General features: G+C 38.4%; 1 protein-coding gene across 2 annotated transcripts; it reads left to right on the forward strand.

The window, feature by feature from the left end:
• The first annotated feature begins 4,952 nt into the window (after nt 1-4,952).
• FBP7 (F-box protein 7) lies at nt 4,953-12,058 on the forward strand. Of its 2 annotated transcripts, none has more exons than XM_089621262.1 (11): nt 4,953-5,107; nt 5,396-5,485; nt 5,668-5,780; nt 9,771-9,887; nt 9,988-10,084; nt 10,194-10,267; nt 10,853-10,906; nt 11,038-11,139; nt 11,252-11,310; nt 11,388-11,598; nt 11,759-12,058. In XM_089621262.1, exons 1-11 carry the CDS (start codon nt 5,098-5,100, stop codon nt 11,816-11,818), a joined length of 987 nt encoding a protein of 328 aa, XP_089477388.1. In that variant the 5' UTR covers nt 4,953-5,097; the 3' UTR covers nt 11,819-12,058. The 2 variants fall into 2 exon arrangements, with proteins under 2 accessions (XP_089477388.1, XP_089477390.1); XM_089621264.1 differs by having other exon boundaries at nt 11,038-11,052.
• The last annotated feature ends 1,310 nt before the right edge of the window (nt 12,059-13,368 follow it).

Genomic DNA, 13,368 nt, shown 5'->3' on the forward strand with positions numbered 1-13,368 from the left:
CGGTTTTTCAAAATTCAAACTAGTTTTGTAAAAATTCAATTTCAATTAAACTTTCAAAAACCAAAACATCTTAATCTTTCACATCATGTTTATAATCTTATGAAAAACATTTTTTCTCAAGAAAATTCTCTCATTAGAGTTCTATAATTCATGGTAGTGGGGCTGAAAATCCGGATTTCTAAAAAACTGGACTTTCCGAACAGTCGCGCACCTCGGAGTAAAATCGCCATAACTGGCGGCTCCGATGTCCTTTTGTCCCAAACCCGGTGGCATTGGAAAGAGGAGAGACAGACCTTTAATTTGATTCAAGAATAATTAAATTTAGATTTTTGAGCAGAGAGTTATTCCACTTTTACGGTGGGTTTTACTCCAGCTCGAAGAAAAAGAAATAATTAAAGTTCGGTCTTTTTAGGTGCGAAAAAGAATCGAGTGTAACGGAACGTTTTAGGAAGTTGTTAAAGCTTTTATTTGTGTTTTATTAGCAAGGTAATAACATGGTATAAAAGAAATAACAACAAGCATAAAACGATTCAAGTAAATAAAAGAAACTAGTAAGACAAGAAAACTAGTCACAAAATTTACTCGAAATTTTCTCAAACTTTTAAAACACGTTTTTCAATATAAAAAATTAAAAAGTTTTAGAACTGATTCTAATATGTTTTAATATCATCTCAAACTCATAGAAAATCAACACGATTTTTAATTTAAAGGCAAGAGCAATGAATTAAAAAAAAAACTAAGATAACAATTCTAACTTGTCACAAAATTAGTAAACTTTCGAAAACGATTTTCAAGCTCATAATTTGAAATACATGTACATGCATATCTTTAACCATAGCTCTGATACCATTTGTTGGAATTGATCTAGGGTTTAAGAAAAAGTTTAACGCTTCGTTAAGCGGCGGAATTTTAAAAATTTTCTTTTTCAAGTAAAATAGTTTTTACTAACCTAGACAAAGTGCAAGCACATGTAAATAAAACTAATATGAGCATAATAAATTTACTATCCTCTTTAGAAGCTTGAACGTTGATGAGCCTTCGGAAGGTTGAAAACGTTCGTCTCCCTCGCAGCACGTCTCTCTTTCTTTCCTCGGCAACTCGAGCAACCACGAAAGTTTCTATCACTAAATCACTCGAAATAAAAGGAATTAATGTGTGGGCACTTTTAAACACTACGACTTAAGAACGAGTCTTGAAGTCGCAGAGCTAAACTCTAGGTCAAATGAGGACCTAGAAGCCAAAACAATAAAACGAAATTGACTAGAGAGAGAGAGAGGAGAGGGGCGGCCAAGTCTAGAGAAAGAAGCTTTCAATCTCTAAAACTTTGGATGAATGAAATGTGAAGAATAAGGCTCCTATTTATAGGAGAGGTCTCACCTTCAATAAGGTAGTTTCCTCTTCTATAGAATATCACATATTCATGAGCCAATTTCCTCTTTTCCTCTATGAGATACTCGGTCAAGGCAACCTTCTAGAAGGCTTGGATTTGTTTCCTTTTTTGTTCGTGGCCTTGCCTTGACTCTACTTGGGCGCCTACTTCATTTTCTCTTAGGGGAAATTTGTTTCCTATTTTTCTTTTGGCAAGTATCTTCATACATTTATGCACAAAATATTCTCTCTTTCTCTTGGGTATGTTGGGCGCCTATTTCATCTAGAAAAGGCTTCTAGAAGCTTTTCCATTTGTTCATGACAACATGAAAAAGGTCCATTAAGAATTTTCAATAAAATTCTTATGAAATGAAATTAATCCACAAGGCCCAATAAGACTAATATTGGCCGAGTGAAACATGTCATTAAATGACCTTGTCAAAAGATTTATTGACATTCATTTCATCCTATGTCTCAAAAGACAAAAATACCCTTTTGACAATTTGCGTTCTTGTTTTGACTTAGCTTCCAGTTTAACTATTCCTACTCGATGTGATTCGTGACAGTGACCTCATGGATCCAAATGAACAAAGCTTGAGCTAAAATACTTGGACTCAAAAGTTCACAAACCTTTTCCAAGTTTAGCTTAATGTCAACTGACTCCACTAAAGAGTTGACACTGAAAATCTCTCGGTTCAAATGAATTTATTTTCTACTCAAGAATTCAACCTAATTGTAATGAGTGGATCCACAGAATGTTATCAGTGTTTACCCTTCATGAATATCATCAGCTAGTCGAGATTTACAAAATTACCATTTTACCCTTCTAGCTGTTATTTCCTCAACTCCTTTGTCGCTTGTGAATAAGTTAGAAACAATGTATTGACGAGGAGCTAACAAGTCACATTGTTTCATCCAAAAGAGTCAAGACTCAATTTGGACACTGGCCAGTTCATTTATTCACACTCCAAGGAACAAAGCATGAGGTGATATACATTGCATTTCAGCAATCTTGTACATGAATTCCATATCTATGAGATCTTCACAAAGTTACTCATGACATTCTCACAACTTAGTACTTCACCAATAGGCCTTGTTCGGAATCACATAGTGAGTCCGAACTCTGACTTTCTCATATGAGAATACGTAAGGTGCAAAATGGCATGTCTCATATCAAGATTAAGGTAAGCACGATGCAATTCGTACGTAGTGACTTCGAGACATAAGAGGTTAAATGATTTGTTCTTATCTTGTCTCTAGAAGTGCACTAGTCAATTCAGTACCTTCGGAAGATACCTAGAAGAACTATAGAGTCTCCAACTCTCAATGCCTCATAACCAGACATTATAGATTCTTCTAACAATCATATTGAGGTCAATAGTCCTTTGACCCTTAGATTGCGAATACATCGTTTTAAGCAAACTACGAAGAGTTTGTTAATGCAAATCTACATTTGTCTCTTCGTAAGTTGTTTAGTTTGTTTATGGACTAAAGACTAATATTTTATCATAAAGCTTCAAACAGACAAGGAAGAATGAATGAACGTTTCAACTTTTTATTAATGAATAAACAATTACAAGCAAGAGTCTTCATGAGACCTTATTACATCAAATGTACATAAATAGACACTACTACTCTTCTTGTGGGCACCGTTGACAACATTGATGACAAAGATGCCATCACCGCGATCACCGAAGGGGCCAAGACAAGTGACTTCCTGAAGTCTATTGTGGGGAAGGTCCTGAGAGATATGGCCGAGAAAATGGCTATACTCAAAAGGATTCTTGTGATAAGTACTTTGCTATGGTCGTGCAGGTGTATCTCACCTCTCACCAGTTTGGCTGAGAGATCGCCGGAAAGATGGAGAAACTTGAGAAGAAAGAGAGAGAGAGAGAGAGAGAGAGAGAGAGAGAGAGAGAGAGAGAGAGAGAGAGAGAGAGAGAGAGAGAGAGAGAGTGACGGGGAGAGTCAATATGAGGGATATATATATATATATATATCATTCACCTTAGCCTGCCCCAAGTCAAAGATAAATGGTCAAAATATGACCAAAATAATCAAAATAAAAATAAAAGAAATGTGGATTTTATAGAGTGATTCCAACATACATCATCATAAAAAAAAGGCTATTCTTAGCAAGTTTATGAGCCAATGTATTACAAAGCCTTGGTATAAACACAATGTCAGGCCAACTAAATTGCTCGGAGATGTTAATAATATCCGCAATAATAAGCATCACATTGGTCGCTGGAACCGTCTGATTCGACAAGGTTAACCACCACTTCGCAATCCCATTGTACTACTACCTACTCAAAGCTTCCAGAAATAGCTCATTTGACACCGCGCAAAATCGTCATGTCCCGAGCTGGGGGAGGCCACCATGGACAAGAAAGAGGATGGGTCCGGTGATGAGGTGGTAAGCTCTTTCCATTACAAAAATCCTCGAGGAGTCTAATAGTGCCATTCACGAGCTCGGTCGTGGTCCCCACCGGGTTATTGTTGACCTTGTTGTTGCGTCGGTTCCACACACTCCACATTGCCATCGTAAAGTTGAAATCTTGTGAAGATAGAAGAGATTTCACATAAATAAGGAGTCCAAGAGTCTCGTTGTTGTAGTTAGCCTTCACCATCTTCCACCACCCGATCGCCTTCCAATCATCCACACTCTCCTAACATCCCCAAATATCATGAAATGTCGATTCCTTCCCCTTGGAGTAACTGGGAAAAATGGATCAATGGTCATTCCTCGCCGAGCAAGAGTCTCTCGAAATAGGAATCTAATTCACCCCCCCCCCCCCCCCCCCCCCCCCTCGGTCTTCCAAACGAAACTTTGGATTTTATCACCAAATTTTCGTTGCTCTAAAGGAGAAAGACCGATATCGTCATTCTTCGCACGCAATCTGATATCCGCTTCGGATCGATTATTTGCCATCCTTGCTAAAGTGCCAAACAATCTCGTCGACAGTGGTCGTATGAGATTCCAGAATCTTTAAAACCCGGAGACATCTCGACACATAGTGTAAAAGAGTAAAGAAACTGAAAACAAATAAAATGTGTTTTTGGAAAAAAAATTCTTCACTTCTCTCCTCCTTCTCCTCACCCTCGCGCAAGACTTGAAAAAATAAAAAAAAAAATCGGGCCATCTTCTTCAATCACCACCGAGCCTCACCATCGCCGCCAAATAGTTTTCATTTTTTCAAAAGGTGTACCAAATAGTTTTCATTTTTTTTTTCATTTTTTCAAAAACAAAAATGAAAACTGTACCAAACAGTTTTTTCAGTTTTTTCAATTTCTCAAAAACAAAAATGAAAACTGTATCAAACAGTTTTTTGAAAACAACTGCAAAATAATTTTTCAGTACAACTACAAAAATTAGAAAATAAAAAACAAAATTTTTTTAAGTGAACTATTAAACGGCCCATAACTTCTCTTATTTGAATTTGTGCAATTTCCAATTATCTCCTTTTTTTTTCTTTTCCAGTAATAAGTTCATCTATAGAAATTCAGTTCCAATGACTGGTCGAAAAAGTAAATTGACTGTTGGTCTATAAAACCAGCGGTCCCAAATAATTTGCCGAGTCGGGTTTTCAGTAATGGTTGTATAAGACTAACTAGAAGTCCTTCGTATTTTTTTTCTCTCTCTCTCTGTTTCCCTTAAATATCCATCCTCCCTAGAAAATCCAGAGGAAGCCTTCCATCGTCTGGCAGGGAAAACCTTACTTATATTTCATGGCTTCAGGTATGTTAATTATTCTCGAATCACTCGATATCTTGATAGTCCTTTCTATTGCACGATTCGCGCGTTTTGGCGGGATTGTTTGATTCATTTGATTATGCAATCACTGTCGTAAATCTATGGAAATTTTCGATCTTTTCTCTTTCCATTGAATAAAAACTTGAGCGAATTTGATTGCCAATACAGCTTGGAAACGAACAACTTAATTCGTACAAATGACCTTTCTTTTCATTTCCATTACAGTTTCGGTTGATTAATTGATATGTGTTTGTACATACCATTTTGCCGCAGATGTTGCCTCAACGATGAATACAGCTGAGCTGGAATCAGCTTTAAGGTTGAAGACTGTTCAGTACTTTGTCACAAACAGACCGTGGTTTGGTAACATCTCATACCTTGCTTCTACAACATTGATCAATTGAATCACATGATATAGTTTATATTTTTTTCCACTAAGTTAGCCCTATGTTCCTTTGTAGGGTTAGTTGGTCTGTTTGGGATTCGATGTAGACTCTTTTTTATTTTTTATTTATTTCTTATTACTTTCAGTATCTGTGTTTCAGATCTTTATGGAATCAATGTCAGACCCGTTGCACCAATCGGCAGCGCTAGTAGAAGGCCATATGTCGATCCTGCATTGATACACCGAAGCTTGCCTGACGAGCTTATATTTGAGGTTCTACAATTTTTTAATTATTTTTAATTATGTTTTATGTTTAGTATCAAAACCCATCTAAAACTAATTGGCGATGACATGACTTTAGAAACTTGCTAGGTCTCATATTTTCGAAGTTGGGTGCTTAATAATTTGCTTGTTTACTCGCCTTTTATTATTTTGGATTGTGTTTATATAAATTATAATTAAAATACTGTAATCACCATGTCATGGTAAACGTAATGAGGAAGTTAGAACTTTCAACTAAGATAGTGATGATAGTAGTTGGATACTTGACCAAAAGATGATTGCACTAACAGATAATATCAAAATGTAAACATTGAGAAGTAAGATTCAATATTCTCTTCTTATTTTGTGGAAGAATCTCACCAGATAAGAAATCCTAAAGATTCGCACAGTAACTCTAAAGTAGTGCTCTTAGATTTCTAAGAAAATAGTTTGGGAAATAAGAAAAACATTAAATTTCTAAGAAAAAAACGTATATAGGTTTCTCCACATTCAAGTTTCCATCTTCCTTATTGAATATTGACTTCATCCTTAATCTGCTTTTGTCGGCATGTCTAAGTAAACCACTTCAGCGACTAAAATCTTTGCGGGGTTAGCACTTGCCTCTCTTGCCTATATTTCTCCAATCAAGGAACTCAACTGGAACGAGATTCCCAGCGTTGGCACCAGCGTTCATTGACTGGTCAGCAAACTGGCACTTACCTCTCTTGCCTACATTTTACTTTGCTTCTCGTGATTTCGTAGATATTAAGCCTCGGTCCAAAACACCTTCAAATGCTAACATCGATCCCCAATTTTGTGCCTTGTGATTGGTATATGCATACAGCTCGTATGAAAGGTACTTGGATCCTTACATCTCTCTATTCTTGACCTTACTATTTAAGAGCAAAACCTACCTCGAGCACATTTACTTGCTTTCCCCGGCCTGTCCCACAGTCCAACTGTCGTATCACGTCGGGACTCGAGATCCTTCAATGGGTCTATACCTGCCTACCAATTCATCTGTCATTGATGTGCTTAGCGGGTCATAGTCAAATCCTCCTTCTAAGGGTCGACAACCATCATCGGGTAGTGATGAGGACTTTGAGGACGAAGCCTCTGCTCAGACCCTGAAGCACTCGTTGTTCGTAGGTTGCTGTGTTCTATTTTCTGGTATGAATGGTGTACCCGAGCCTTGAGCTGTGTAATTACGTTGTTATATGAACACTAAAAGATTGGTGGGGCCAAGGAGAGTAGCAAGGCTGGGAGGGCTTCTGCTTCATACGAAAACTTAAAGGGCTAAACGAAAAGATTAAAGAATGGGCTGTCGAGGAAAGAACTAAAGCTGTTGGGCTGAAAGTGTGCATTTAGTGTGACATTCAGAAGTTGGACAAAGCAGAGGAAGAATCGAATTGGTCACTCGATTTACGCAACAAAAGGGTAGAGTTGAAAATCAAGCTCGCGGGATCTCAGAGGAAGAAGAGAGAGAGATCAGACTCAAAGGCAAAGTCGCGTGGGCCAAAGACGGAGATGGTAATACTAAGCTGTTTCATTCCATTATGTCGGCAAGGAAAGCCAAAAACGCTATTCGGAGACTTGAAAAGGAGGACGGCTCCCTCATCGAAGATGAGGATCTCATTGTCGAGGAGATCAACGGCTTCTACTCGCATATGTTTTCGGTTAGTCTGGTTCGCACGACCGAGTGGGAGGTGGTGAATTGGCAGGCTATTTCCACTGAATATGCCTCGGAGCTGCCTAGACCTTTCAAGGAAGAAGAAATCATAGCAGGGGTTTTCGGCTGTGCTAGGGATAAATTGCCAGATGCTGATGGTTTTGCCGTAGCTTTTTACTAGGATTTTTGGGAGATTATGAAGGACGACCTTCTGAGAGTCTTCTCCGAGTTTTGGAACAGCGGGGTAATCAACAATATTACCAACGAAACTCATCTTTGTCTATTCCGAAGAAGCTCAATTCTAGTAGAGAGGGATTTTCGACCCATTAGCCTTGTCACGAGCCTTTATAAGATCATCGCGAAAGTGCTGACAGAGAATAAAAACGGTCATGGAAGATACGATCAGTGAGTGCCAAGGAAAATTCGTGAAGGGACGGAAAATCAAGGATCTGATTCTTATTGCTAACAAAATTGTGGAGGAATTCAGCCGAGCAAGTAAGAAAGGCGCGCTTCTCAAGTTGGATTTTGTGAAGGCCTATGACAGGGAATTAGGATTTCCTCGACTTTGTTTTAGAGAAAAAAAAAGGTTTCGACATGCGTTGGAGGAAGTAGGTCAGGGGCTGCTCTATGTCCGTCTCGTTTTCCGTTATGATCAACGGTAAGTCGCGAGAAAGATTCGGCGGGTCAAGAGGCATCAATTGTTAGGACCGTAAGGGTATCATTGTAATTACGTATTACTAGTTAGTTAAGTCGTTTACTTAGTATAAATAAGAGGTGGGGGAAAGAGATTGGGGATGAGAAAAGTATTGTAAAAGCTTAGTTTGTTCAAATTGGAGAGCACGGACCTCTCGAAAGTCCGATATCTTTTGTAATTTCCGTTTAATCAAGAAAAGCGATTTCGGGGCGTATCAAGTTGGTATCAGTTCTTAAGCGTGGAATCTGTGATTTCAAGCACCACCTTGAGGACAAGGTGGTATTTTAGGGGGGCGGTATTGTTAGGACCGTAAGGGTATCATTGTAATTACGTATTACTAGTTAGTTAAGTCGTTTACTTAGTATAAATAAGAGGTGGGGGAAAGAGATTGGGGATGAGAAAAGTATTGTAAAAGTTTAGTTTGTTCAAATTGGAGAGCACGGACCTCTCGAAAGTCCGATATCTTTTGTAATTTCCGTTTAATCAAGAAAAGCGATTTCGGGGCGTATCACATAATCGCCTTCACCGTGAAGTCTAGATCAGGATGGGCGTTCTCTTGAATGCCAAATTTGACCCTCCGAGATCAGATTCGCGCCGCCTCTGTTCACAGCCCCATTCCACACTCTGATCTAGCTGACCACGGGCCACCTCTCCCTTTCTGTGTTCTCAAGGCCGCCAAACCGTCCTCACGCCTCCACCCCTCCGATGTTGCACGTTCCCCATGCCTCGGCTCGACCACCCACGTTTTTTCCCGCTTTTCCAACCTTTGTGCCTTCTCTTCTCACTAGCTCGAGCTCTCGATATTCAAGAGATTCCAGACCCCTACCGTCGAAACATCCACCTACATCCTTCACTCGTCGTCTCTCGGCAACCCCTTCCGATCGCGGACCGCTATTGTCCAATTGTCCAATTGTCATCGCCATAAACGCTTCCAATCTTGCCTGAAATTTCTTTGAGATAGCCCCCATGATGAGCGGCTCTGATACCAAATTGATACGGCCCGGGATTTAGATCTCGTTACGGGAGCAATTGATTATGTTTTTTTACAATAAGAAGAATGAATAATGCAAAGCTCCACCGGAATCTAATCTCTTCTCGTTCTTGAGAGAGATTAAGTTATTTGGTTGGAGGCTAATTTTCTAATTAACTTAGAGTCTCTTAAATAGACTAAGGTTTACAACCTAATGGGCCGGGCCCAAAACATAAACCGAAATACACAAATAAACTTAATTAATTTAAATTCAGAATAATTAAAGTGCATAATTTAAAAATCTAATAACATAATATGAAACCCTAATTCCATAATAGAAAACCCCTAATTTCTCAAACTAATAACCTTATATACTAAGCATGTAACATATTTTGATCATCAGGTGGTTAAGAAATGCGTACTTGATACGTCAAATGCCCTTCCACTTCCTTTCGGATACAACTACACATTGGCCCCTATTTTCTTAGAGAGTTTCAAGTAAATCAACTGTGAATTCATACTTAAACGCTTCATTGACTTTAATTGAATCAATCGTCCTTTTCTCGTATGTGAATTTCCTGTATCTTCTTGACCATTTTCAGGCATATTGAATACGAGTGAAATAAGGTCCTATACTGGAAGAATGCTGAAATTTTCATTGGTTGTCAGGTATTTTCACGAATGAATCCTTATGACATGGGAAGGGCATGTTGCGTGTGTCGAAAATGGAGGTACACCATCCGTAACCCTTTGCTTTGGCGTAACGCATGCTTAAAGGCCTGGCAGGTAATTTGATAAATAAGCTGCAATACTTGAGCCGCAAGTCTTTGAGCACATACGTGTACAAGTAACGGAATTTGAAATTGGAATTTATTTAATACTGTAGCTTGCTGGGATTGTGGAAAACTACAAGCTTTTGCAGTCAAGGTATGAGGGTTCATGGAGAAGGATGTGGCTTATGCGACCAAGGGTTCGTACAGATGGTAGGCCATATGTTACGTTCTTTAATATTTTTTTTTTCGTAGCAACTAATTTTAATTTCTTAATATGTCTTGAACTGCGTTTTAGAATATCCGTTTTTTTTTTACCCAGGTCTGTATGTAAGCAGAAATACTTACATTCGTACTGGAATTGCTGAATGGAAAATTACTAATCCTGTTCATCTGGTATGTTCCTGAACATGCATATTTCATTGGTAATAATAAGGTGATGTGTCGTGCGTCTAGTTAAGGCCTGTTGAGATTTTAGGGGTGTAGAACTTCAATAATCAGTAGATAGTTTAGGGGTTGATGTAGAATAGCTAGAAGTTTGTATTAGTTGATAAAAGGGGAAATTATAACTTATAAGATGGAAAGCCATAGCCATTGCACTTTAGAAGGGTTATATTGGGAGATTTAAGGGCTCACGAATTACCCAGAGCTCCCGAAATATTCGAATTCTCGTTTCTGATACCCAAGTCTTAACAAAGCAATGGTAGAATTTGCAGGAAGTATTGTGATTAGATCGTTTCATGGGACTGTCTTAAACCGTCATATTTTTTTTTTTTTTTGTGGGGGTACATTACGATTCTCTTTTCTGAAAGGTGCTATAATTATCTCATCATTCGGAATCACAGCTTTAAGAAAGTGCATTTTAGTTCGTTTCAGAAACATCCCTAAACTCAGTTCTTCCGTTGCGATTTTGCTACTTAGGTCGTAATATGTTGTATTTTTTCTCCACCCTACCGGTCCTAATGTGCCTTTTCTCTTCAGGTATGTTATTACCGCTACATCAGATTTTATCCTTCTGGCCGATTTCTTTACAAGGTTGATAAGAACTCTCTCTCTCTCTCTCTCTCTCTCTCTCTCTCTCTCTCTCTCTTTCTCTCTCTCTCTCTCATATCAGTCATTTTTCCACTTTGAATGTTCTCACACGTCTTTAAATATGCAATTGACAGAATTCATCTCAAAAGGTGAAAGAGGTTGCGAAATTCATGAACTTTAGGGTTTCCAAGGCCGACGGTCTTTTCGGTGGCCATTACACTCTGTCGGGCGATAGGGTCGGACACCTTTGACATTCATCAGTTTACTATTCTCGTGACAAAATCAAAACCTTATAGTTGAAACTAGCCTTGGCTATCTGTACGCGTCTTTTAATATATTCTTTCATAGGTCGAAGCTGCTGTTTTATACCCGGGTGTACGTCCAACTGTACTTCGTATCCGGCTGAGGTAATACCTTTTATTTTTGTATGCATTAAAAATGAATTCCATGGCATCTTATGAACTGTGTGTGGTTTGTGTTATAGGTTAAGAGGGACCACAGGCGGGGCCAACAATCGGATGGACCTTCAGTCACTTGTTACGAGTGGTGTGGACAGTCACGAAGCCAACGGCAGTGATGAAGATATCCTTGGCATTGTCGAAGGCTGGCAAGACAATGAATCTCACAACCCCGACGTGCCCGCCGTCTCCCACAACCGCGGAATGCAACCCTTCGTGTTTGTTCCATTTGAACAGGTATATATATATACGCACTATTGTTCTGTTTGGCTTCTTGGAATGATAAGGAAAGAAAAACTTTCAAAATAAAAAATTATTTTTTCTTCTTTTCCCTTCTCAACCAAACACGGTGTAAGTTGGGATTGTTTTTTTTAATATATATATATTTTGGTGTCAGATTGAGTCATCGGTGTTGAATCTGCCTGTGGAGAAGATGGACTTCTACGTGCCTGGATGATGATATCAAAGACTGTCACATTTGTAAATACAGATAGTTTCTAGCTACTACAACTTCAATCTGCTTTGCTTGTTTCAATGTTGGATTAATTCTATGGTAACTATTTCGGTCTTTACTTCTGAATTTTGTGGGTAAAATTACACATTACAAATGTACTAGTAATTTGTGCAGAGTGAGCTTCAAGTTGTATGTATACTTTGACACTTTTTCGTTCAAAGAATCTTTTTTTATTATTATTAATGCACTGGGCTGTTTTTCGCTCTTAAACTATCTCTCCACTCGATTCCTCCTTATCTTCAGAGCTTCGCTCGCTTCTTTCGCTTCTCCTGAGCTTGGTGCTGCCGTACCAGCGTAATGTTGTGGTAAAATCACACTGGTTTTGGGCCGACTCATACTATCAACTACATTTTTTTTGTTGAATACGCCAGAAGTCACCTAATGTGGCTTAATTACAGATTCAGCGCATTTGTTGCGTTGCAAAATCAGCACAATACAATTATGATTGTTGCAATCAGGGTTTCAAATGCCGGCGTTTTTCTCCAACATTTGGCGGCGGCGCTATTTTCGGCCAGCAAACGGTCGGCGAGAGTCTATATATCGTTTTCGTCATTATTTCGTTAAAAATTCGACGACAAAGGCTTGTCGTTTCCATCAAATACGACCGCTCTTTTTCGTCTCTTATAAAGAGTAAAACCAAATTAATTTCGGCCATATTCAAAGAGAATCGGACGAAACGAACTGTTGTTGGCGATTTTCGGATCCATTGTTGAAGACGACCCAATATCGGCAACTTTCGACCTCTGTCGATGACTTTCGGACGAGCTCATGTTGATTTCCACAATATTTCGGCGTCTATTGGATATTTTCGGCGACTTTCTGTAACATTCAATTTTTTTGAAACCCAGATTATGAGTCTGGTTGTTGGAGAAGATAAGAAGTAGTTGCTTTTACTATATATTTAAGTTTGCCCTTTTATTATATCTTTAAGCTTTAAATATTGACATATTTGGTACTAATTTCGACATCATTAAGATAAGGGTTATTAAGTTATATAGCCACACGGATATAGTGGATTGAGATATAGCCCACATTTGGTTAATTTCTTGTAAATAGCCAAGTAAACTTATTAACAGATTAATAAAAGCCTTATTTAACACAACCAAACATATATTTTAGGTAGTTAATAGGCTGCCATGTATGCAAGTTGGCTATTTACAAAGTATTTACCAAAGGTTGACTAATTTACAATTCTTATAGTTTAGGTGGCTTACGTAGCCAATTTTTTGTTAAGAAAAAGCTCATTTGTTTTGTGAGGATTGCTGAAGTGGACACCGTGGATGGGAGATTGATGTCAACATCATTTTTTTAAATTTTGAAATAAAAAGTCATATCTTGAACAATTAAATATTTAAAAAAAATCAAGGATCGAAATACCGTTACCGTTACCGTTCCGAACCTTCGAATTTACTGGTAACCCCCCGTACCGTAAAAGAATACCGGGGGAAGCGAAAAAAAAAGGAAACCGGTACCGTTGAACTTACCGTTACCGT

The sequence above is a fragment of the Urtica dioica genome, chromosome 7, assembly GCF_054948205.1.
Source record: "Urtica dioica subsp. dioica isolate 48M chromosome 7, U.dioica_male_clone48M_v1_H2, whole genome shotgun sequence".
Taxonomy (NCBI): Eukaryota; Viridiplantae; Streptophyta; class Magnoliopsida; order Rosales; family Urticaceae; genus Urtica; species Urtica dioica.